General features: G+C 39.0%; 1 protein-coding gene across 2 annotated transcripts in view; it reads left to right on the top strand.

Moving 5' to 3' along the window:
- Positions 1-788: 788 nt before the first annotated feature.
- The window catches only part of CADPS (calcium dependent secretion activator), a 464921-nt gene continuing 439969 nt past the window's right edge, over positions 789-25740 (top strand). For both annotated transcript variants that reach the window (XM_027864021.1, XM_027864023.1), the window contains exons 1-2: positions 789-896; positions 20407-20739. In XM_027864021.1, coding sequence (XP_027719822.1) covers positions 870-896; positions 20407-20739 — 360 coding nt within the window. In that variant the 5' untranslated portion in view covers positions 789-869. The remainder of the gene's footprint in view (positions 897-20406; positions 20740-25740) is intronic.

Raw genomic sequence — 25740 nt, 5'->3', positions numbered from 1 at the left:
CCCTCTATCCAATGCACTACTAGTTGCTTTAGATGGATAGGTGGATAGATGGATGGATGGATGGATGGATAAATGGAAGAAAGATGCATACTTTACATAGTTCTAAGCCCTCTGTCATCTCTATTTTGGGATTAGGGAAAGTACTTGGGGTGTGTGTGTGTGTGTGTGTGTGTGTGTGTGTGTGTGTGTGTGTGTGTGATTAGCAACAAAGTGGTGGAATGCTTATAAACATAAATGAGTAAGTTAAGTATTACTGTAGAAGGTAGTGAAGTCTCCATCACAGGACATCTTCTAGCAAAGCCTGGATGACCACTTTTTAAAGATATGATTCACACTTGTGGTGGGGTTTGGACTAGATTCCCTTTGAGGTCCCTTATGTCTAAAGTATTGTGATTGATTCTTGCTGAAATTCAATGAAGATATAACTATGAAAAATTTTAACTTCTAAATCCTGGGACTTTGATCTATCTTGTGGGTATAGATAAATTACCACCCAAATATGTATGTGTTCAATGGTGAATGTGATAATAAAAGGTTACAGTCCAGTGCAAGCCACTCCTAAGTGGGCAGCACTGTCATTGGAAATATTTAACATACTTTTGTTTCAATTCAACCAGGACAAGTGGTATATCTTAGGATGTCCACAAGCCTTTGTCTCTACCAGGGAGACAAGGAGAGCCTTCCAGATTGATCTGAGAAAATCTTAATTCTCAAATCTTATTCATTCTTCTCTAGAAGTTCTAATGAACACTTCTCTCTGTCTTCTTTGAAATGTTTTCCAGATCAGCAAACAGCAGCTACAAACAGTCAAAGACCGTTTCCAGGCCTTCCTCAATGGAGAGACTCAGATTGTGGCTGATGAAGCCTTCATGAATGCTGTTCAGAGTTACTATGAGGTAAGACTTTAGGATTTACCCAATAAAAGTGAGGGACATTCCAGAGGTGAGTACTGAGATGGTTAGGAGTTGGGAGCAGGAGTGGATGCATCTGTTTTCTTCAGAATAATTCTTTCTATGGTGAATATTCCACCATAGTGGTGAATATTCCACCATAGTGGAAATCAACATTGATAATTTGAGGAGAGATGACATCATATTGGGGGAATGTTGACCTTTCTGTTTGTCACCATCAAAGGATCAAAGATTATGAAATGTGTTTTTATCTATTTTCCTCTGCCAAACACTGGCAAATGAGATAATATTTGTAAAGTACTTAGCAAAGTGTCTGGCACATAATATGTGCTTAATAAATGCTTGCTCTCTTCCCATCCTCCAAGGCCCTATTTTTTGTGTCCATATCCATGAACTCATGTTCATGGAGTTAGGGAGGTCCTAGTGTATGTGGACAAGAAGTCCTCATAATCTACTAAATTGGAAATATTTGTGGAGTATGGACTCTTCCTAGATACATCAGGAGTAGCTATTGTCCTGCTCATCATCCTATCTCCATGGAGACCACACCAACCCTTTAGGCCCAGTGACCCCCTCTGAGATACATCAGGTCAAAGGTAGGCTGGGCCGGAGACTATAAGTTATTGGAGAATGAAAGTCCTTGCCTTTTGCCTTTCTTTGTGTCTCAGTGCTTAGCAGAATGTCTGGTACAGAGTCGGCACTAATAAACGCTAGTTGACTGATCTGTCCATTCAAGATGGTATCAAAAGGAACCTAACAAAAAAGAGAGGCTAATTTAGGACAACTATGTGTGGGGCACAGTTTGGGGTCCTAATTAAAAACCTTGGAGAGCTCCAAATCTTTGAAGTCTCCTATCTTAAAGGTGAATGAGCAATATAGCAGAGTATATATCTTTATATACCAGTAAGAGGGATGATAATAAGAGTAATAACTCTCATTTGTATAATTAGGCAGTGCAGGATTGAGTGTGGGATTGAGAGCTGCCCTGGATTCAGGTCCTGGCCTTGACCAATACTGGTTAGGTGACCTTGGAAAAGTTAATTCAAGTGCCTTAGGGAAATCTCTAACCTTACGAACTGCAAAGAAGTTACTTCTATTTTGAGAGAGGGAAATGAAATGACTTGTCTGTAGTCACACAACTGGCAATTGTCAGAGGCAAGACTTGATCTAGGTCGATCTGACTCCCAAGTGTAGTGCTCCATCAGCCATGCTTCTTGGTCTTTCTGATCTATAACCTTGATCACCCATGGACTGTGTCAATCCTGTGCTTTCTTCCCCTTGGCAGTCCCTTCTTAGATATACTGAGAAGCCTTTAGACCACGGGTGGGGAACCTGCAACATGAGGCTACATGGGGCCCTCTAGGTCCTCAAGTGTGTCTCTTTGACTAAATCCAAACTTCCCAGAGCAAGTCCTCTTATTAAGGGGGCCTTGAGGCAGTAGGTTCCTACCCCTGCTTTAGACAGTGCTCTGCCAGGGTAGCTTATACATTCCTCCTGAGGAAATAGAATTCAAAGCCAAATTTCCAGGTTAACCTTCTCTTCTCTATGTCAGACTATTAACTAAATCAATTTTTATAACAAAGTTTAGATACTATGGTGATGTAATAATAAGAAAATATCAATAAAATTTATTTTAAAAAATAATAATGGAGAGACAGAACCAAGATGACGGAAACAAGCAAGAAAGTTGCCTGAGCTCTCCCCAGTTTCCCTCAGAAACAACACTAAATCAAGCCTCTAAAAGAATTCTGGAGTAAAGAGTCCACAAAAAGACAGAGTGAAACAATTTTCCAATCCAAGATAACTTAGAAAGATTTCAAGAAGATCTCACTCACTAGGGTAAAAGGGGAGCACAGCCTAGTGCAGGAAGCATTTGGGCAAGCCAATGGGAGACTCTTAGCCACAGCACAGATCAGCAACCAAGGCCCTGTAGTTCTGGCTTAGCAGGTCAGTGGCACGGTAGGCCAACTGTGAGGCCTTCAGCCTCAGCACAGGAGGCAAACTGCCAGCTCCAGAACCCAGGGCACAACAGGCACTACTAGGCCAGGCCACCTCAGTGCAGTGAGCAAACCACTAGCACCTAAGGCCCTGGGAGAGAAAGCCAGTGACCAGGCCCCTGGCCCCTAGCACAAGAAGCTTGGGAGAGTGCCCCCTATATGCCAGGGGCAGATATCAACTTTTTAAAATGAGCAAAAAAATAAAAAGAGCACTGACCATAGAAATCTACAATGGCAACAGGGAAGATCAAAACACAAACTCAGAAGAGGACAACAATGCTAAAGTGCCTACATGCACAGCCTCAAAGGGAAATGTGAATTGGTCTTAAGTCCAAAAAGTCCTCTTGGAAGAGCTCAAAAAGAATTTTAAAAATCAAGTAAGAGAGGTAGAAGAAAAATTGGGAAAAGAAGTGAAAGCTATGCAAGAAAATTATGAAAAAAAGTCAACAACTTGGGAAAGGAAGCACAAAAATTAACTGAAGGAAACAACTCCTTAAAAAATAGAATTGGCAAAATAGGAAAAAAATTCACTGAAGAATATGACTTCTTTAAAAGTAGAATTGGCCAAGGAAACAGAAGATGGCAGAGTAAAAGCAGTGACTTGCCTGAGTTCTCCCCCAAACACATCCAAATACCTATAAAAATGGCTCCAAACAAATTCTAAAGCAGCAGAACCCACAAAAAGAGTGAAACAAATTTCCAGCCCAAGACAACCTAGGTGGTTGATTGGAAAGGTCGATCGCACTGTGGACTGAGAGAGGAGCACAGTTTGGCATGGCAGTTTCCAGACTTCTCAGCCCAAGAGCACCAAAGACAACTTAGAATGTCAGCGGGAAAGTCTGTGTCTGTTGTGAGAGAGAGAAGTGAGGTTCCAGCCCTAGTCTGGGGCAGCAGCTGCTTCCTGAGTTTCTGACCCACAGACTGAGGGGTAATCAAGTGGCTGATCAGAGGAGGATTGCAGGGATCTCTTTGCCAGTGCTAAGGCAGGAATCTCTTGCTTTGTCTGTACTTGGATCTGGGTCACAGTTCTGGGTGGCAGTCCTGGGGCGAGGAGGAGTGCTGGCATGGTGGAGCTTGTAGAGGCAGTGGAGAGGAAATCCTCTTCACAGTTCCAAGATGGAAAAGAGTGCTTGTGGTCACTCATAGACCAGAGCCAGACCAGGAAAAGAGCAACACTTTGCCCTTGATCATAGCATCTTGGAAGAACTGAAAATTTACAGGTCCCTAGAAGTATCTCTGAAAACAGTTGCACAAAACCCCTGAAGCTTGGAACAGTACATCCTCCTCACTGGAAGCAGACATCTACCTTAACAAAGAGTTTATAACTCAAGTAATTGACTGGGATCATGAACAAGCAGTGCAAAAAGAGTCAGCCCATAGAATCTTACTTTGGTGATAAAGAAGATCAAAACATACAACCAGAAGAAGACAACAAAGTCAAAGCTCCTACATCCAAAGCCTCCAAGAAAAATATGAATCAGTCCCAGGCCATGGAAGAGCTCAAAAAGAATTTTGAGAAGCAAGTAAGAGAAGTAGAGGAAAAACTGGGAAGACAAATGAGAGTGATGCAAGAAAATCATGAAAAACAAGTCGACAGCTTGCTAAAGGAGACCCAAAAAAATACTGAAGAAAATAACACCTTAAAAAATAGCCTAACCCAAACAGCAAAAGAGGTCCAAAAAGCCAATGAGGAGAATGACTTAAAAAGCAAAATTGCCCAAATGGAAAAGGAAGTCCAAAAGCTTACTGAAGAAAATACTTTCTTAAAAATTAGAATGGAGCAATTGGAAGCTAATGACTTTATGAGAAATAACAAATCTAAAAGAATGAAAAAATAGAAAACAATGTGAAATATCTCATTGGAAAAACAACTGACCTGGAAAATAGATCCAGGAGAGAGAATTTAAAAATTATTGAACTATCTTAAAGCCATGATCAAAAAGAGAGCCTGGACATCATCTTTCAAGAAATTAGCAAGGAAAACTGCCTTGATATTTTAGAACCAGAGGGCAAAATAGAAATTCAAAGAATCTACCAATCACCTCCTGAAAGAGATCACCAAAGGAAAATTCCTAGGAATATTATAGCCAAATTCCAGAGTTCCCAGGTCAAGGAGAAAATATTGCAAGCAGTCAGAAAGAAACAATTCAAGTGTTGTGGATACACAATCAGGATAACACAAGATTTATCAGCTTCTACATTAAGGGACCATAGGGTTTGGAACACAATATTCTGGAGGGCAACGGAAATAGGAATACAACCAAGAATCACCTACCCAGCAAAACTGAACACAATTCTTCAGGGGGGAAAATGGACATTCAGTGAAATAGAGGACTTTCAAGAATTCTTTTTTTTTCTTTTTTTGAGGGGGGAAGTAAAAATAGATAATTTTTATTTCATGAAATTTAAAAGATTTTGTACAAACAAAACCAATGAAGCCAAAATTAGAAGTAAAGCAGAGAAGGTGGAGAATAAAATTAAGGGGTGAGAGAGGATTATACAGAGAGAAGGAGAAAGGGAGAGGTAGAATAGGGTAACTTATCTCACATAAAACAGACAAGAAAAGGCTTCTACAGTGGAGGGGAAATGGGGTTAGGTGAGAGGGAATGAGTGAAGAAGAGGAGATTTTTACAGCAAGTTTCTCTAATTTCTCAAATATATAGGGAATTGAGTCAAATTACAAAAGTAAGAGCCATTCCCCAATTGATAGTCAAAGATATGAACAGGCACTTTTCAGAAGGAGAAATCAAAGCTGTCAATAGTCACATGAAAAATTTATAAAGGATTTATAATTTATTCAGCCTGGTTACTTTCTCCCCCGGTACAGGGAACACAACCCCTTTGGCCTTCAAATGTCTCTTGTGGCTTTTACCAGTTTCCAATCTATAACAAGGTGTAAATCAGTAACATAAGTTCTATCCTGAGAAAAGTGGAGAGGGAGGTCATTGAATATTTGAGATGAGGGAAGGGGGAAAAACCCTAAATAAGACTTTTTGTGCCTAGCACTGACTAACCCCAGCTTTTGCAATGGGCAGGAAACCCACCCTCAAATCTTGCCTCAGATATGAACTTCTTGGGTGACCCTGGGAAAGTCACAACTTTTCTCAGTTTACCTCAGTTTCCTTAACTGTTACCTCAGTTTCCTTAACTGTTACCTCAGTTTCCTTAATTGTTCAAGCATTCTTGATGAAAAGACCAGAGCTGAATAGAAAATTTGCCTTTCAGATACAAGACTCGAGAGAAATATGAAGTAAACAGGAAAGAGAAATCATAAGAGACTTATTAAGGTTGAACTGTTTACATTCTGCATGGAAAGATGATATTTGTAACTCATGAGTCATTTGTCAGTATTAGAGTAGTTAGAGGGAAAAATTATATGTATGTATATAGATGAATAGATAGATAGATAGATAGATAGATAGATAGATAGATAGATAGATAGATAGATACATACATAGATAGGTAGGTAGGTAGGTAGGTAGGTAGGTAGATATAGGGCACAGGGTGAATTGAAGATGAAGGAGTGATATCTGGAGAATAAAATTAAGGGGTGAGAGAGGATTATACACAGAGAAGGAAAAAGGGAGAGGTAGAATAGGGTAACTTATCTCACATAAAACAGAGAAGAAAAGGCTTCTACAGTGGAGGGGAAATGGGGGAAGGTGAGATGGAATGAGTGAATCTTATTCTCATCAGTTTGGCTTAAGGAGAGAATAACATACACACTCAATTGGGTATGGAAATATATCTTCCCCTACAGGAAAATAGCGGGGGTGGGGGGGAAGGGGACAAGAGAGCAGGAGGATGATAGAGGGGAGGGCAGATTGGGGGAGGGATAATCAGAAGCAAACACTTCTAAAGGAGGGATAGGGTCAAAAGAGAGAAAGAATAAATGGGGGGGAGATAGGATGAAGGGAAATATACTCAGTTTTTCACAACATAACTGCTATGGAAGTGTTTTGCATGACTACACATGTATAACCTGTATCGAGTTGCTTGCCCTCTCAATGAGGGTGGATGCGGAGGGAGGAAGGAAGAAAATTTGGAACCCAAAGTTTTAAAAACAAAAGTTAAAAAGTTGTTTTTACATGCAAGTGGGAAATAAGATATACAGGCAATGGGGTATAGAAATCCATCCTTCCCTACAAGAAAATTGAAGGGGAAGGGAATAAGAGAGAGGGGGAGAGATAGAAGGGAGGGCAGATTTGGGGAAGGAGTATTCAGAATGAATGCCATCTTGGGGCAGGGGGAGGGATGAGATGGGGAGAAAATTTGGAACTCAAAATCTTGTGGAAGTGGATGTTGAAAACTAAAATTAAATTAATTAATTTTTAAAAAAGGAAAGATAGGCTAAAAACTAATTGGAAACTAAATAGTCTAATCCTAAAGAACCAGGGTCAAACAACAAATCATAGAAACAATCAATAATTTCACAAAAGAGAATTACAATCATGAAACCACATACCAAAATTTATGGGATGCAGCCAAAGCAGTATTTAGGAGAAATATTATATCTCTAAATGCTTGCATGAATAAAATAGAGAAAGAACAGATCAACTAATTGGGTATGCAATTTAAAAAGCTAGAAAAAGAAGAAATTAAAAATCCCCAATTAGGTGCAGCTAGGTGGCACAGTGGATACAGCACCAGCCCTGGAGTCATGAGGACCTGAGTTCAAATCCAGCCTCAGACACATAACACTCACTAGCTGTGTGACTCTGAACAAATCACTTAACCCCAATTGCCCTCACCCAAAAAAAAAAATCCCCATTTAAATACCAAATTAGAAATCCTGAAAATCAAAGGAGAGATTAATAAAATTGAAAGAAAACTATTGAACTAGTAAAAACTAAGAGCTGGTTTTGTATTGTTTTAAAAAAAAAAACAATAAAATAGATAAACCTTCAGTTATTTTGATTTTAAAAAAAGAGAAGAAAACCAAATTACCAGTATGAAAAATAAAAAGATTTAATTCACCACCAATAAAAAGGAAATTAAAGCAATAATTAGGAGCTATTTTGCCCAACTGTATGCCAATAAATCTGACATTCTAAGTGAATTGGATGAATATTTACAAAAATATAAATTACTCAGATTAACAGAAGAGGAAATAAAATCCTTAAATAGCTCCATTTTAGAAAAAGAAATTGAACAACCCATCAATGAACTCCCTAAGAAAAAATTTCCAGGGCCAGATGTATTTACAAGTGAATTCTACCAAACATTTAAAGAACAATTAATTCACTACTATATAAGCTATTTGAAAAATAGGTGAAGGACACAGAAAGGAAGGATTACCAAATTCCTTTTATCATACAAATATGATGCTGATACCTAAACCAGGAAGAGCCCAAACAGAAAAAGAAAATTATAGACCAATTTCCATGAATATTGATAAAAATTTAAATAAAATATGAGCAATGAGATTACAGCAATTTATCATAGGGGTAATACACTATGACTAGGTGGAATTTATACCAGGAATGCTGGGCTGGTTCAATATTAGGAAAACTATTAGCATAATTGACCATATCAATAACAAAACTAACAGAAATCATATCATTATCTCAATAGATACAGAAAAAGCTTTTGACAAGTAATAGCACCCATTCTTATTGAAAAAACACTAGAGAATATTGGAATAAATGGTAGCTTTTCTTAAAATAATAAGTAATATCTATCTAAAACCATGAGCAGGCATTATCTGTAATGGGGATAAGCTAGAAGCATTCTCAATAAGATCAAGGGTGAAACAAGGATGCCCATTATCACCATTATTATTCAATATTGTACTAGAAATATTAGCTTTAGCAATGAGAAGAAAAAGAAATTGAAGGAATTAGACTAAGCAATGAGGAAACAAAAGAATCACTTTTTGCAGATGATATACTGGCATACTTAGAGAACCCTAGAGAACCAACTAAAAAACCATTTGAAATAATTAATAGCTTTAGCAAAGTTGCAGGATATAAAATAAGCCCACATAAATCATTAGCATTTCTATATACTACCAACAAAGCCGAACAGCAAGACATAGAAAGAGAAATTCCATTTAAAATAACTGTAGACAATATAAAATATTTGGGAGTCTACATGCCAAGACAAACCCAGGAACTATATGAATATAATTACAAAACATTTTTCATACAAATAAAGTTGGATGTACAAAGCATGCTATTTTCTTTTTTTGTGTGTGGGGGAAGGGGAGGCCTGGCAGTCAGGGTTAAGTGACTTGCCCAGGGCCACACAGCTAGTAAGTGGCAAGTGTCTGAGGTCAGATTTGAACTCAGGTCCTCATGATTCCAGGGCCAGTGCTCTATCCATTTGCCACCTAGCTGCCCCAAAGCATACTATTTTCACTTTTTTTGTGTTTTTTGCTTTTTCTTTCTCGTGGTTTTTCCCTTTTGTTCTGATTCTTCTTTCACAACATGACTAACGTGGAAATATGTTTAACATGATTTTACTATATAACCTATATCAGATTGCTTGCTGTCTTGGGGAAAGAGGAGGGGAGGGAGAAAAATTTGGAACTCAAAATCTTACAAAAATGAATGTTGAAAACTATCTTTACATGTAATTGCAAAAAATAAAATACTATTTAATAAACTGGAAAGGACAAAAAATACATATCAAAGTCTAACTGATAACTACTAAAACTAGCATTTAGAATATTCTTGTGAATCACCCCCAAATTGTGTGTTTGGTTCACAGAATTTCATGAAACACTCAGCACATAGTAGGTATTCAACTTGTTAAATGAATAGATTAATGAACCAATTATTTCTGAGTGATTCTGATGCTACTAAGGGATATAAGGCATTCCTTGCTGAAGTCTTTAGCTTCTTATGGGAGTGAGCAGGAGGAGGGTACAATTAGACCTTTGAATGATCCTGAGACATTTTTATTGATTAATTTGCTAATTAGTATAGTGTATCAAACAGCAGTAGAATTTTTGTGGTCTGTTTGCTGGTTGCTCAGCAAAATCATTTTATGTGTTTGTCCCTTAATGAATTTTCCAGTTGGATTGCTTTTAGGAAGTCAGCTTATTTTTATATTTGTATAAAGCTGAACATTTTTGTTTTTGTAAATAGCATAACTTACTGCAACTAAGAATAAATGATGCTGCATCTTTGTTTGACGTGTGTGACTCACTTTAGGGGGCGGAATTTAATGAAGAGTGACAAGGAGGTTTGGGGAATGGAAATGAGTAACCTCAATGTGTTGAACTAAAGATTCTGTTTGGAAACCACCAGCAAATAAGATCGTTTCTCCTGTTTTCAAATTATGGGAAGCGATTGGACAGCAATAAAAACAACCCTAGAAGACCAGAGAAGTCTTTCTCAAAAGTTCTCAGAGTTCAGTTTCATTCAGGAGAGTTTATAAATTTGCTGATTGTAAATCTTAATTAGAAAGCTCATTTGAGTAATTGAGTAAATTAAAGGAAAGTGTCATTTCTCTCAATTAATTAAATTCAGAAATTAATAGTCATCAATGTGCTAATGAGCCTGTGGAAATTGCCATTATGCCTGTAGTGATGCTCATATTTTCCAGTAATAGTTGGTGAAGTCAAAACTGCTTCCTCTTTGGTGGAGTGAGAAACAAGGCATTGAGAAATTGCTGCCTATTTAATGCCAAGATGTGTGTAACACCCACCAGGACTATATGTAAAATACAAAATCATGTCGAATTTTAATTACCTAGCTCCAGAATTGATTACTCAGCATTTAAGTTTCATTCTGGATTCTGTGGGTCTTGAGTCTTCAATTTCTAAAAGTGGTTTCATTTGATTACATTCTACAAGCAACTTTTAGGCCACTAGTATGTGCCCTGCACTGTGCTAGGGGCTGGGGATACAGAGACAAAAACAAAGCAGTTCCTGCCCTCAAGGAGCCTGCATTTTGCAAGGCAATCAGCATGTACACAGATAAGCATTTCAGTGGAAGCAATACTGACAACCACATGTTAGATGGATAGAGCCATGATAGGGCCTGGGCCTATAATTTCATGGATATAGAGAACTTCCAAGTGAAGAAAGACTCTCTACCAGTGCAGGTCACCTTGTCTGTAATTTATAGTCCTAGATGTCCAGAGTATGGAAAGATTAAATGATTTCCCCAAAGTCCGGGAGCCACTATGTGTGAGATGAAAGACACAAACTTGAGTCTTCTTGACTTTGAGGCTGGCTCTTTAGTCAATTCAACATCCTGCCTCTGCTAGTGCCCTGATAGATTTTTTTTGTCTTTTGATGTTAATTAATGGACCCAAATAATGAAAAGATCTTCATATTCCTATTTTTCTTCTTGTCTTTTTTTTCCCCACCACTCAAATTTCCTTCTTGGTTGAATCCAATTCACTAAACATTTATTAACTGCCTACTGTGTGCCAGGCACCGTGCTAAGCATTGGGCATGCAAAAAGAAGCAAAAGACAGTTCCTGCCCTCCTGCTTACAATCCAATGGGGGAGACAACATGCATACAAATATATACAAAGCAAGATATGGACAGGATAAATAAGAACTAATTAAAAGAGGAATGGCACTAGAGTTAAGAGGGATTGAGGAAGGATTCCTGTAGAAGGTGGAATTTTAGTTGAGACTTAAAAGAAGCCAGGGAGGTGAGTAGATGGGACAAAGGAAGGAAAGTGTTCCAGGCATGGGAAACAACCAGAAAAAAACGAGGTACCATTGGCTGTTTTTCTCAGAGGAGACCTTCAGCAGTCAAAGAACAAGATTCCTCCCCTCCTCACCCAATAGTAGATTGAGTTCTCCCAGGTCTAGAAGCCTTTCTCAATAGATCATCAAGCAGGTGGCTACTGCCACAATCCCTTGGCCTCATTTGCTTGATTCCCAAGAAAGAATGGTAATAAGTAGGTAGCACTGCTGTGGTCAAAGAACTTGGCTGCTTAGTTGTCTAAAAACCATAGAGATTTCATTGTCAGCATAGGTCCTTCACCATCTCTTACTGTCTTTATCTCTTTTTCTTCTTTGATCCAATGACAAAATATATAAAGTGTTTTGCCAACCTTAAAGCACTATATAAATGTGAACTCTTAATATCCTAAGGCTTTGGAGAAATCAAAAGTAGAGATTCCTCTAAAAACATTGACTCTGAGGAGTCTGCTCTTTAATTAACAGGTTTTATTGAGTTCTTACTATAAGCTGAACATTCATTTGAAGGTCTGGTTTTTGATTCTACTAGGGAGTGTTGAATAATGACTTCATAAATATAAAATTAAGGAGGTATGATTAGATAGTCATTCATTTGAAAAAGATTTGGGGGTTCTAGTGAACTGCAAGCCCAATATGAGCCCATAGTATATGGCAGTGAAAATAGATAAAGCAAGTTTTGGCTTCATTAAAAGTGACATCAATTTCAGAAACAAGGAGGCAATAGGTCCTTTGCTTTGAGTCTTAATCAGATCACATCTTAAGTGTGTGGTCAGTTCTGGGAACACTATTTAAATAAGGATGTTGCTCAATCGTAATACATCCAAAGGAGGCCAACCAGAATGTTTTGTTGAAGATCCTGAGAATGTTTAGCTTGAAGACTCAGGGAAGACATGCTAGCTGTCTTCAAATATGTGAAGTGTTGTTGGGTAGAAGAAGGGTCACACTTGCCCTATTTGGCCCTGGGGGTAGAATCAAGAGCAATGGGGGCGGGGCGGTTCAAGAATGAAAATGTTTGTTTGACACCAGGACATTTCCTAAAAATTATGAGATATCATAAAATAGGATGGGATCCCTCAGAAAACAGCAGGGACCCCCCTCTCTGGGGATCTCAAAGCAAAGGCTAGAGAACTATTTGCCACATTTGCCGAAGAAGGAATTTTTTTTCAACCCTCATCTTTAGTTCTCTAAAATTCTGTGACCAGGTTTCTACTTTAAAGGGTCCCTACTTAGGTATATACAGTGCAATCCAACAGACAGAGGGAACAGTGGGATTCATAGAGGTAGTCAAGTCTAGTAAGGGCTGTTCAGGAAGACAGAACTAGTGAGAGGGAAGAAGAAAAGTCCGGGAATGATTTCCAGTGAGGAGTCCACAAATTCTTACTATCTGATAACCACTCTTCCAGTACTTTGTGCTTTGCAGAGGAATAAAAAAGGGTGTGGATGGATCAGGACAAAGAAGGCACAGGTTCTCAGCCTGCTTGTCTCCTATAAAGTCAGAGGTAAAGCTTTGGTACTCCTCCTGTCTCCCTCTGATGTCCAGCACTGATTGAGGCTGGCCTGCCTCATGAAAACAGGTATGATTTACCAAAAGAGGAAGATGAACCAGTTTATGTACAAAGCTTTAAGGTTCAAAATAAGAGGCTGCTTCTGCAGTCTCTTCCCAAGCAGCCAGGAGCTCATTTTCAGTACTGCCTAACCGCACGAACCTCATTTTCCTGGTTCAGTTAATGACAAGCTGGTATTTTCCTCCTGCCTGATGATAGGTGAGCACATGTGAGAAAGTTAGATTGTTAAGCCCTTCTGCACATACAGCAGTAACTCCTCCTTTTTCAGCTCTGATGAGTTTGGATTCCAGGAGCCCTGGAGTTTGACAAGGGAGGTCTCCCCCAGCTCTTATCATGGAAACACAAGTGCTTCTTTTAATCATCTGCCAGTGGGGCCGATTGCAGACTGGCAGATAAAGCTGGACAGCTCATTAATCCTTTAATCTCCGGGATACTGGATTTGTGGAGTGGAGAGAATGCCTAGACCTTCGACCCCCTGTATTTTTGAAGCTCTGAGGCTTTAGTCACATGCCTGTATCGAGGCTATGGGAAAGTACAGCCACTTTTCCCTCCCCCTAAAGTTTTTCAGTTCTTTTTCCAGGTTAGGACAAAGGGCTGCCCTGCATGACTCCCACTCCTATTTTGGCCACTCTGGCCAAGTCTTTTAACCCCTTGCAGCCTCAGTTTCTTTATCTATAAAACAACAGGTTTGGTGTGGAGATCCAATTAAGCAATGTATATAAAATGCTTTGTAAATATTATGGTGCTATGTAATTGCTATTATTATGATTATCATTATCATCATCCTGACATAATGCAGAAGGGGTGAGCAGAAACAATGATGCCATGACAGCCATCAGTTCTTTCCCATTGATAAATCATGGTATGGTGGCAGTGAGAGGGGAACATTGGCAGAGGGAGTAATCAGGGGTAAAGAATGAGAAAGGGAGCTATGAGAACAGGCCAAACTCATTCCAACCCTTTGTTGCATATGTCTGAGATAAGGATTGGGAAGTTCTTGCCACTGTCTATTACTTAGCTGATCATAGCCAATAAAAAACTAATTAATTTTTAGTTAATATTTACCAAGCTTGGCTTACCTCTCAATGTTAGGATGTGATTTCATAGGCATAAATGTAAAGTCTAACAGAGATTCAAATAATAAATTTCACTGGCACTAGGCTGCCAGATAACAGTTGTTCTGAAAACAACCAGCAGGTTTTGAATGATTCTGATTCCAATGGTGTAGGGAGCTCCAGGTGAAGGGCTTCCTCTACTAATTCTTTCTCTGCAACTTACAGTCTTAGAGATCTATCTGGGAACATTCAGGGGTTAAAAGACTTGCTCAGGGTCACACAATCTTTAGGGGTCAAAGGTAGGATTTCTACTTTAGGGGTCAGGAGTAGGATTTGTATTCTGGTCTTCCTTACTCTGAGAGCAGCTCTCTATCCACTATAAAACACTGCCTCTTTCCTAAGAACTTTATGTTTACACAATGTTTTGCTCACAACAACCCTGTGAGGTACCAAGCATAAACGTCCTGCAGATGAGGAAACTAAGACTCAGAAAATTTAAATTGTCACCCAGCTAGTCAAGGTCAAAGGTGAGAGAGTCAGAATTTCGTGAATGTTTATTGATGGTGGTGATTCCTTTAAACTTATGTTCCTTAGTAAGGACTATGAAAAGCAGAGGATGCTCACAAGTCAGTCAATAAACATTTATTGAACACCTACTATGTGCCTTGCACTGTGCTAAGCTCTGGGGTTACAAAAAGAGGCAAAAGACGGCCACTGGACTCGAGGAGCAAATAATCTAATGTAGGAGACAAAAAGCAAATATGTACAAAGAAGACATACAAAGGAAAATTCAAAAATAATCAACCCAGAGAAGGCACTTGAATGAAGAGAAACTGGGAAGGCTTGCTGTACAAGGTAGGATTTTAGTTGAGACTTGGAGGAAGCCAGGAAAGCCAGGAGGCAGAGATGAAGAGGGAGAACATTCCAAGCATGAGGGACAGCCAAAGAAAATGCCAGTAACCAAGAAATGGAATGTCTTCTTCAAGAAACAACCAGTGTCACTGGATTGAAGAATACATTTTGGAGATTAATGTGTAAGAGGACTGGCAAGGTAGAGATAGGGCTCAATTACGAAGGGCTTTGAACACTAAACAGAAGATTTGGTGTTTGACCCTGCAGGCAATAGGGAGCCACTTGAACTTATCGAGAAGGGGGATGACATCCTGTGTTTCCATCTCATACTAAGATTTCTTCTCCTTGTGACAAGTCATAATTATCCCCCCAAAAAAACTGGGGAACCACTTTATATCTAGAACAAACATGTGGAAAACTTGCCTCTTTCTGGTATTAGGAAAATGTCAGTGGATTGCTTAGAGCACTGACTGCTGAATCCCAGATTGCAGACTTATTATTTGACAACCATCACAATGAAGCCAGTTCCTATGAGTGGCAAGGCCAAAACCTGACTCTTTCAAACCCAGATTCCTGTATTACCTAGCTACCTTGTTGTGTGACCCAAAAAAGATAACATTCATGATTTTCAAATTCAACATGGCCAGTCAATAAAAGGCTGGAGTCGCTAGTCATGTGACCCTGGACACTGGGCCCCAAATGGCCAAATCCATTTAATCTCCAAGCTTAGGTCATCTATAAAATGGAATTAATAATAAGTCTACCTCATAGGGTTGTTGTGAGAATCAAATGAGATAATATCTGAAAAAGTGTTTTGCGTACTTTAAAGTGCTCTCTTTGCTTGCTATTATTATTGTAGAAATGCCTATTCTTCTTCATATATAATACTGTCTAGATTACTCTGGTTGATACCTGGAACTGATTAGAATTTCTGAACTGTTGTGAGAGGGAAGGAAGGTCTTTACTCAAGAACATTCTCAGTCACTAAAACCCAAGTGCAGTGATTTTCTCCCTTCTCAATCAGACTCCTCTGGGACATTAGGATATCAGCAATACCACTCTTTCCTTAGTGATGCTAATAATGTGGCTTTTTTTTAATGATTTGTAAAAGTTTAATCACCATGTTAACAGGGGTGCCTATTTTTGCCTCCCCCATGAAAATGTAAGCTCCATGAGAGCAGGAACTACTTTTACTTTTTCTCTCTTTCTCTACTACTTAGTACAGTGCTGGGCATGTAGTGATTAATAAAATAACTTTTATTGTAGTGTGGAATAGTGAGGAGTGTGACATGTAGCAGTTACAGTTTGGAGCCAGGAAGCCTGGGTTCATATAGGAACTTCATTTTCTAGCTGGGGAACTTGGGCAAGCCTCTCAACATTTCACGCAGTTTTCTCACCTGTAAAAGGGGATAGAGAAAACTTAGCACTCAAGATGGGATGGTTGGCTTGGAGTTAGGCAGAGTTGAGTTTTAAATCCCAACCCTGACATTTATTTGCTGTGGGATTCTGGGTAAGTCCCATCTCTGTGTCTCAGGCAGTGTTCTAGGACTTCTCTGTCTCTATCCTCACATTAGGACTTTCCTATTCTGAACAAATCATTGATCTTTCTTGAATGTGGTAAAAAATAGAGATATTTCTTGCATTACCTATCTTACAGAGTTGTATGAAAAGTGCTTTGTAATCTTTACAATTATAGTTATCTATAAGAGTTATTATCTCTGTCATACCCCACTGCCAGCCCCCATGCAGATGCCAAGTAATCTCCAGGCTAAAGATCCTTGTTGTTGTTGTTGTTGTTGTTGTTGTTGTTGTTTTAATCAACACAGTCGATGTCCTTATTTCTGGTCTTCTCATTATTTTGGTCATCCTTCTTTGGATATGCACCAGTTCTCAATGTTGCTTATAAAAGTGGTGCCCTCAGCTGACCCCAGGACTCCAGATGTGTTCCGACCAGTGCAAAGTAAAGTGAGACTATACTCATAACTCAGCCTGAGTGTGACTCTGCCTAGTCCATTAGACCAAGCTCTCTCAAGCTTCAAGGAAATGAGCTAGTTGGCACATTCACATAAGTCGAAACATTTACCAGAGCTAGTAGAGAGGGGAGCCAATTTAAGTGCCATCAATGATGTGGCCATGCACCAAATTCCAGGCTGCTTTGACTCTGGGGCACATAGCAGGCTTGTCCAATGGGAGGGAGGGAAATCCTATGTCTTTTGTAGCCAAAGGTCAGGAATGAGGGAGCCCCCCTTTCCTGAATCACAAAGATAAAGAAGTGACCCCAAGGACAGTTTTAGCTAGTCCACGTCCCTTTATAACAGAGATCCAGGTGAGTACAAGTGATTTTACAACTAGGATGAGGCCTCTGCTTGGGCTCTAAATCTCCAGGTTTATTAACAAAGACCCTAAGTCATTTTCCTAGAATAAATGGATTTCAAAGGTTGTTTTAGAAGGAGAACAGAAATTCATTAGTATTTACCCATCATATTCATTACCACATGAGGACAGCACAGACGCTTCTCCTGTCTGATAGTCCAAAGTCCCAAAGCAGATGACAGACGTAGCAAATAAATTTCCCACAACCAACTTCTCTCCTCTTGGCTGGCTGGTGTCTTCTTGATACTTCATCTTTCCTGTTTCCCTCAGTCCTTTGTTACCTTAGTCTCTGTCCTTGAAAATCTTCTCATCCTGACTAATTTAGTTGCCTATGTGTCTCAAACTAATATGGCTATAACTTATATGTGCATGCGCTTTTAAAAAGATTTCCTTATTTCTGCCTCCTTGGATCCCATCTACCATCCATGTTGCTTTCATAGATCTCCCACATCCTTAAACAAACCACTACTAACAGTCATCACATCTCTCTCTTGCCTTTTGTGGCTAAACTCATTGAGAAGGCTGGCTATAATAGGTCCCACCACTTTTTTTCCTCTCACTCTCTTCTTAACTCTTTTTAGTTTGCATTTCAACTTCATTATTCAATAGAAACCTCTCTCCAAAGTTATCAATGATCTCTTGATTGCTAAATCTAATGACCTCTTTTAAATTCTCATCCATCTTGACCTTTCTGCAGCCTTTGAACCTATCAATGGCCTTCTCCTTGATGTTCTATTCCTCCTGTATTTCTGTGACTCTATTCTCTTCTGATTCTCCTCCTAGGACTATGAATGGTCTTTCTCAGTCTCCTTCACTGGATCTTGATCCAATTCACACCAGATAACCTTGGGTTTCCCTGAGGAACTCCTGGGCCTACCTCTCCTCTCTCTATATATTATTTCACTTGGTGATCTCATCAGCTTCCATGGATTCAGTTGTCTCTGTAGATGATTCTCAGCTCTATTTGTCCATCCCTAATCTCTCCTCTGACCTGCAATTTAGCACCTCCAACTGTTTATTGGACATCTCAAACTGGATGGCTCATAGACCTCAAGGCCTGTTGATTCTGCCTCTGTAGCATCTCTCACATCTCTCCTCTGACACTGTCCCCATCCTGCTACAGGCCCTCATCACCTCATGCCTGGTCTCTTGTTATAACTTTCTGGTTTGTTTCCCTTTCTCAAGTTCCTCCCCACTCTATTCCATTCTGGACTCACTTGTCAAATTGATCTTCTTTAAGGTCAAATCTGATTATGTTACCTCTCTATTCAATCAACTACAGTGGCTCCCTGTTACTTCTAGGATTAAACCCTCTGTTTTGCTTTTAAAGGCCTTCAGAATCCAGCCCTTGCCTCTCTTTCTAGTCTTCATACACCTTACTATCCCTCTCTTCTCCTGATCCCTGTACCATGGAGTCCTTCCAGTGACAGACACCACTTAGCTTTCTTATTTTCCCTTAAGTCTAAGCTAAAATCCTCCCTTCTACAAGATATCTTTCCTAACACCACCACCCCCTTACTCCTAGTGCCTTCCCTTTTCTGATTATTCCCAACTTATGCTCTATGTATCCCAATACTTAGCACAGAACTTGACAAACAGTTGTTACTTAATAAAGGCTTGCAGACTTGACTTGACTGAAGTCCTAATATCAGACAGACCTTCCCTATATTTTCAATCAAACCACAGCTTCAAGATCTAGATTACTTAGACCTTACTGAGAAGTGAATAACAGAAAAGAGTGGCAGAGGAAAGGAAAGATCATAAATTTAGATCTTGGAAGGACCTTAAGCATCATTGAGTTTAACCCTTTCATTTTTATAAATAAGGAAACAGGTTTAGAATGGTCAAGCAACTTGACTAGGGTCACACATCTAGTGAATGTCTGAAGGAGGTTTTAAACTCAGCTTAGAGATGGTCTCTAAGGAAAGATAGAGGAAAACCCCCTTTCTGAGTTTTTCCTTCTTTCTTATTTTTCTGACTTCATTCAGTCCTTAGTTCTAGAAGCATCTGCCAAAAAGCCTGGGCTATGGAATGTGTTTTGTGATTGTTAAATGGAGAATCCATTTGTGTTGATGGTTGAAGGTTTTCCAGTGAAACCTTTAGCTATACAGATTGAATATGGCTCACTGGGGATTCGTGCTATGGTCCTTCTCTGTAACTGATTTATAACCAAACTCCAAAGTCAGGAAGAGCTAAGGCCTGACATTCTTACAAATTTCAGCCTCTGGTCCTTAGATCAGCTTCTCAAACTGATTTATTTATGCAGGAGAAAATGAGACCAACAATGAACTAGTTGGAGTCCCCAACTCCAGTACCTTCTAATCTCCTAAAGTCAGCATTCTTAACCTGTAGTCTGTTAACTTTTTTTAAATACAAGGCATCCCCAATTTTAATAGCTTGAGACTACACTAAGACTTTTGGAATGCACTGTATTTTGATGGCATTATTTCAATATAATTGGTTTCCTTCATAATACAAATTTTTATTCATTTAAAAACATTCTCAGAAGAGTTCTATAGGCTTCATCAGACATCAAAGGTGTGATAGCTACAACAGAGGTTAAGATCTCTTACCTTAGAAAAATGCCTGGTGAGGAAATGATAGGCTGAAGCTAAGACAGGTTCATATGCTCATGTATAGCAGCAAGCATGTGCTGAAACTTTCTGGAGGAATTCACATTGGATCTCGTCTCCTGAAGAATATTTTGTGCCTTCAGAGGTACAACCATGACACAGATATTTCCCCATAGGGTGCTTCCTGGTTTGCCTTCCACTCCAAACTCATGTTGCATATGTAACCTAGGGAGTCTTTGGCAGTAGATAGATAGTGAAATGTATAAAAGGGAAAATTTGGGCTTGAAGCCCAAGGCTAGTATGGAGAAACAAACCGAGAGCTTTCTCCTTCAGAACAAGGGTGACTCAGGTAATCCTCTAAGGACATGATGAAATTCTAATTGAATCTTTGCCCTCTTTTCTTCCCCATAGGTGTTCCTTAAAAGTGACCGGGTGGCCCGGATGGTACAGAGTGGCGGGTGCTCAGCCAATGACTCCAGGGAGGTCTTCAAGAAGCACATAGAAAAGAGGGTGCGTAGCCTTCCAGAGATCGACGGCCTCAGCAAGGAGACAGTGTTAAGCTCCTGGATGGCTAAATTTGATGCTATTTACCGTGGAGAAGAAGACCCCCGGAAGCAACAAGCCAGAATGACTGCTAGTGCGGCCTCTGAGCTAATCCTAAGCAAGGAGCAGCTCTATGAGATGTTTCAGAATATCCTGGGGATCAAAAAGTTTGAACACCAGCTCCTGTACAATGCCTGTCAGGTAAGATGTCTCACCTGTCTCCCTGCCAGCTATGGGGCCTCTCATGTTTTTTTCAGATGCTGCAGGAGAAAAGACATGGCACCCACTGGGTGATGGCCAGCTGCCTAGCTTAGTGTTGCATCATAAAACACTATGTCTGTGACCATGCTGGAATGTCTTGCTGGAAGCCATTGGTCAAAATACAATGGTTGTGACCATGAAGTCAGGGATGCAGTTCCAAATAGGAGCCCACTTGTATATTACTTCATAAACCTTAAAGTGCTGTATAAATACAGAGCCACAAGTAGTGATGTCTGTTCTAAAGCAAATGACAAAAAATGTGCCCAGACTGGGAAGGGCCTTACCTGGAGCCAACTGGTAGTGTCTTATTTCTAACTAATCATTATTACTAACTTGGTATTATACTACCGCAGGATAGTAAATTGTGTCAATACCCTCTAAATTTAAGCAACCTGGGGCAAAACTTTAGTCAACCCCCTCTGGTTGCAGCTATGTATAAATGTGTTATATTATTCTTATTTTGCTTCACTCCATTCACGAGGCCAGAAGCAGCGACTCTAGCCACACCCATCAATTAACTAGATCAAGATTGGTGACTAAGAATGGGGTGGCTTTCAACTATCCTTTGATGCTCTGTCCACAAGTTCCTCAATGAAAATAAATCTAGCCATCTATTTGAGTCTCAATGGTTTCTGAAAATCATTACAATAAGTTCTAATCTGATCAGCTTTTGCCACTAAATTACACAGCAACAGGGGTAAAATATGCTTCCAGGCCCCAGTACCCTATAAGAAGGTAACATAAGAAGGTAACAAAAACTATTTCCAACTAGTTCTTTGTGGTTGACAATGTCAATGTATTTTGAGAATGGTTATAATCTGTGCCTTGTTTGGGGTTTAAGGTTTCTGTTATCAGCATACTAGACCAAAAAGGTGAATTTCTGTTTTACCGGGTGGTATTTAGAACTCTGCTTTACAAATCCACAGCTCAAGGTGACTTCGCTTAACTCAAAAACAGTGATATACTTGTCAGGAAAGTCTCAATACCAAATGAATCTTAGATAATTTTGATTTGCAAAGTACATAAATATTTGCCATGCAGCACTTGTAGAGTGGGGGAAGTTGTATTTTTTTAAATTTTATTGATATCCTTTTGTTTTTCACATCACTTTCATTCTTTTCCCCTTTGCCCCCCAAGGAGCTATCTACTATAACAAAGAATATTAAAAGAGGGGAAGTACTTCAGCAAAGTTAACCAAATAAAAATAGAAAAATCTGAATTTATACACTGTGTCCCACAGCCCAACCTCCTCAAAGAAACAGGGGGAGTGCCTTCTTATATCTTTTCTTTGAAGCCAAGCTTGTTCATTGTCATTTGTCAATAAATTTTTGTTGTTAGCTTTTTTTATATCACCAACATTTCCCAATGTTTCTCTTTCTCCTCCCAAAGAACCATAAAAGAATGGCAAATAATTAATAAGAGGCAGAAAATAATTGGAAAAGCTAAATTACAGGAAAAGTCTGAGTTATTTGCAATGTCCCATAACCCTTGTCCCCCGACTATACAAAGAAGTAAGGGATGGGTGAGGAGGTGCTTCTTCATTTCTTTGGGGGCCAAGTTTGCTCATTATAATTTCACAGCATTCAGTTTCAATTGTTTTCTTATTGTTCTTTCCATTTACATAGTTGTAGTCATTGTATACATTGTTTTCCATGTTCTACTTACTTTATTTTGCATCACCTCATACAATCATCTGATTCTTCTCTATATTGATCCTTTCCCTCATTTCTTATGGCAAAGTAAGATTCTGTTACATTCATATATCACAAGATTTTAGTGATTCCTTGGTTGATATGCAACTCCTTTCTGTCCAGCTTTTTCCTACTATAAAAAGTACTGCTATAAATATTTTGGTGTATGTGGAACCTTTCGTCATTGATTTCCCTATAGTATTTGAGGATATTCCTTAAAAATGTTTTGTTAATGCTTTTAAATGCCACAATCACATTCCAATAACTCTTTTGCTGTGACTTCCCTCATTTAAAAAAAAACTAAAATACAGTTAAGCAAAAGTATATGATGCTGAGACTTAAAAGGAGTATACAACATTCTGTTCCCATAGTCTACTACCTCTCTACTGAGAAGAGAAAATGTATTCTAACACATGTTGGCTATTGATACCAGCATTTGATCTATATCCTATTGTCCTTTGGAGTTGTCTTCATTAGGATTATTGCAATCATTGTGTCTTTTGTGGAATGAGGCTATATTGCACAATCTAACCAATGGAGTGTCAAAATTCTGAGAAAGATTTCAGATCACTATTTTATTGTTGGAGTAAAGACTGGGATATTTAAATGTTCTCACCATAGTGGGAATAAAATAATTTGGTAGATTATTTTTTCTTCTTTTTACAATGATTTGTCAAATGTATAGATGGATTTTGTTCCAATCTCTGTTTTTGCTCAGATTTAACATCATTAGGATGAATCCATTGACGTGCCAATATGATTTAGTCTTAATTCAGCTTCATACATCTTTTGAGACAAGGGGATTATATATCATGGCCATCTTTCTAATTTTCCCCTCACAAAAGAAAAGTGAGGTATAGAATTAATTTAATTTTTTTTTCTTTTCACTATCTTTTCTGGGATATGGAAAAGATAACAATGGAAAAGAATCTGGTGATATGAATAATATGTCTTTTTTTCTTGAATAATAATTTTTCCCCCTCAACTAAGAGTGGTAAGAAGAGTGAGTAAAAGCACAGATTAAACAGAAACATATAAGGACACTTAGGGCTGTGATACAAAGTGGTTACTTTGGGCTCATTGTCCATAGGCAATCAGATCACAGATAATGAGTGAAGGAAAATTATGGGGAAATGAAGGATATTCAGGGAATATCCTTAACATCTGAGAATGACAGCACGGAAAGAAACTACCACAGCTTCCCTCCTCCCAATTGTCCTTAGTACCACTCTCAAAGAGAGATTAATAGGTTCGATGGATTGTTGACCTGACCTCATGAAACATTTTTGTTGTTTTCAGTTGTTTTTTTTAATGGAATATATCCTCTCTAAGAGTGTATAGTAGACCCTAATTGGTCAGAGATGTGGCTCAGAATCCCATAATCTCAAAGCTAAAAGAGACCTCACAGATTATCTAGTCTAACCTGTACCTTTGCAAGCCCCTTCATCATCATCATCATCATCATCAATCATCATCATCATCATCATCATCAGCACAACAATAGCTCACATTTATGTAGCATTTTATAATTTGCAAAGTGATTTATCCACATTATATTATTTGACCCTCATAACAACCATATGAGGTAGACACTATTACGTATACCCATTTTATGTATCTTCTATATCTCACCTCATTGACCACATTTTGAAACATGGTTATGATACCCAACAGATCAGCAGAGATGAAAGAATGCAAACACGATGTGTTAGGCTTGAAGTTGGTAAAATGGACCCTTCCTGGTCTATGTTTCTCTGGGTCTTAACCAGGGTTTTGACCATTTGATTAGTCTAACTTCTCTCTTAAACAAGTTCTTTGAAGGTCAATTTTGATGCCCCTGAAGGCAAAGCCTAACCAAATTAGTCTTCTTCCCTCTTATCTCTCCCCCTTCCACTCATCACTCATCAGTTTCTGAGATTGTCCAAACAATATTCATAAAGAACGGGACTGACCATGTCACTTTCATGCTTAAGAATCTTCCCTGCCTCCCTATTACTTCTTGGATCAAAGAAAGTTCCCCCATCTGGTATTTAAAGCCATTTCAACTTAGTTCCCCCCTATCCCTCCAGGCTTGTATCACATGACTCCCTCATATACACTCACTCTACATTCCAGCTATATTGACCTAATTGCAGTTTCCCATTCCATTTTTCAAGTCATGGACCTCTGATGTCATCTAGTCCAACCATCTCATTGTTTATGTTTTGTTAGTTTTTGTTTTCTTTTGTTTCTTTTGTTTTCCAGAGAGGAAATTGAGGCCCAGGATATTTAAGTGGCTTACCCATTGATGCACAAGTGCTGTCCAAGATACTATATGAGCTGGTCTTCTTACTCTACTTTCAGTGCTAGGTGACACAGTGGCTAAAGCACCAAACTTGGAATCAGGGAGACTTGAATTCAAATCCCACCTCACACACTTACTAGCTGAACAAGTTAATTTGTCTGCCTCAGATTCCTTATCCATGAAATAAAGATAATAATAGTCCCTACTTCTCACGGTTGTTGTTAGAATCAAGTAAGATAACGTTTGTAGAGCACTATGCAAATCTTAAAGCACTGTATAAATGCTGAATTTGTTATTGCAATACCACTTCCTTTCTACTGCACCTTTTCTACTTTGACAAACCTCTTTCTCCCCTTGCTCCAGAGGGGCCATCAAGTTAGGCAGCCTAGGATAGATGGATGTTGACTCACTTGGTTACTCTTTGCCCATAAGTCCATGGTCTCTCTGTGATTGTCAGGGTGAAGCATGACTCATTCATTATCCTGTAATTATGGACTCAAAATTGTAGACTGAGGTACATCCATTCTTACAGTCTACTCTTAGCCATGATCACAAAGGAGCTATCCAGCCACAAAAGTGCTGATGCTGTAGTGAAAGCAAAGTCAAAGAATATTTCTCTCCCACTTGGCAAAAAAAAAAAGGGTTGGTTTTTTTTTTTTTTTTGCTGTTGTTGTGGTTGCTGTTCTTATTTTCCCCCTGAAATTCTAAGGATCTTATGGTCTTAGAGCTATAAGAGGCCTCAGACACCAGTGATTCCAACAGATAAGGAAATTGAGACCCATAGAGGTTAAGTGAAATCACCTGGACAAATGTCCAAGGCCACACAGGTAGGCAATGTCAGGAGGGGAATTCAAACCCAAGTCCTTTGATTCCAAAAACTGTGACCTTTGCACTCTCTAAAACTCTTCTAAGATTTGAATTTACAATCACATAAGAGGCAAACAGTGTGATGTAGGGAATGGAGGA

This window comes from Vombatus ursinus, unplaced genomic scaffold (genome assembly GCF_900497805.2).
Source record: "Vombatus ursinus unplaced genomic scaffold, bare-nosed wombat genome assembly UNPS02014773.1, whole genome shotgun sequence".
Classification (NCBI taxonomy): Eukaryota; Metazoa; Chordata; class Mammalia; order Diprotodontia; family Vombatidae; genus Vombatus; species Vombatus ursinus.
Note: the sequence above shows the minus strand (reverse complement) of the source record. Positions and strands in the feature narration are given on the sequence as shown.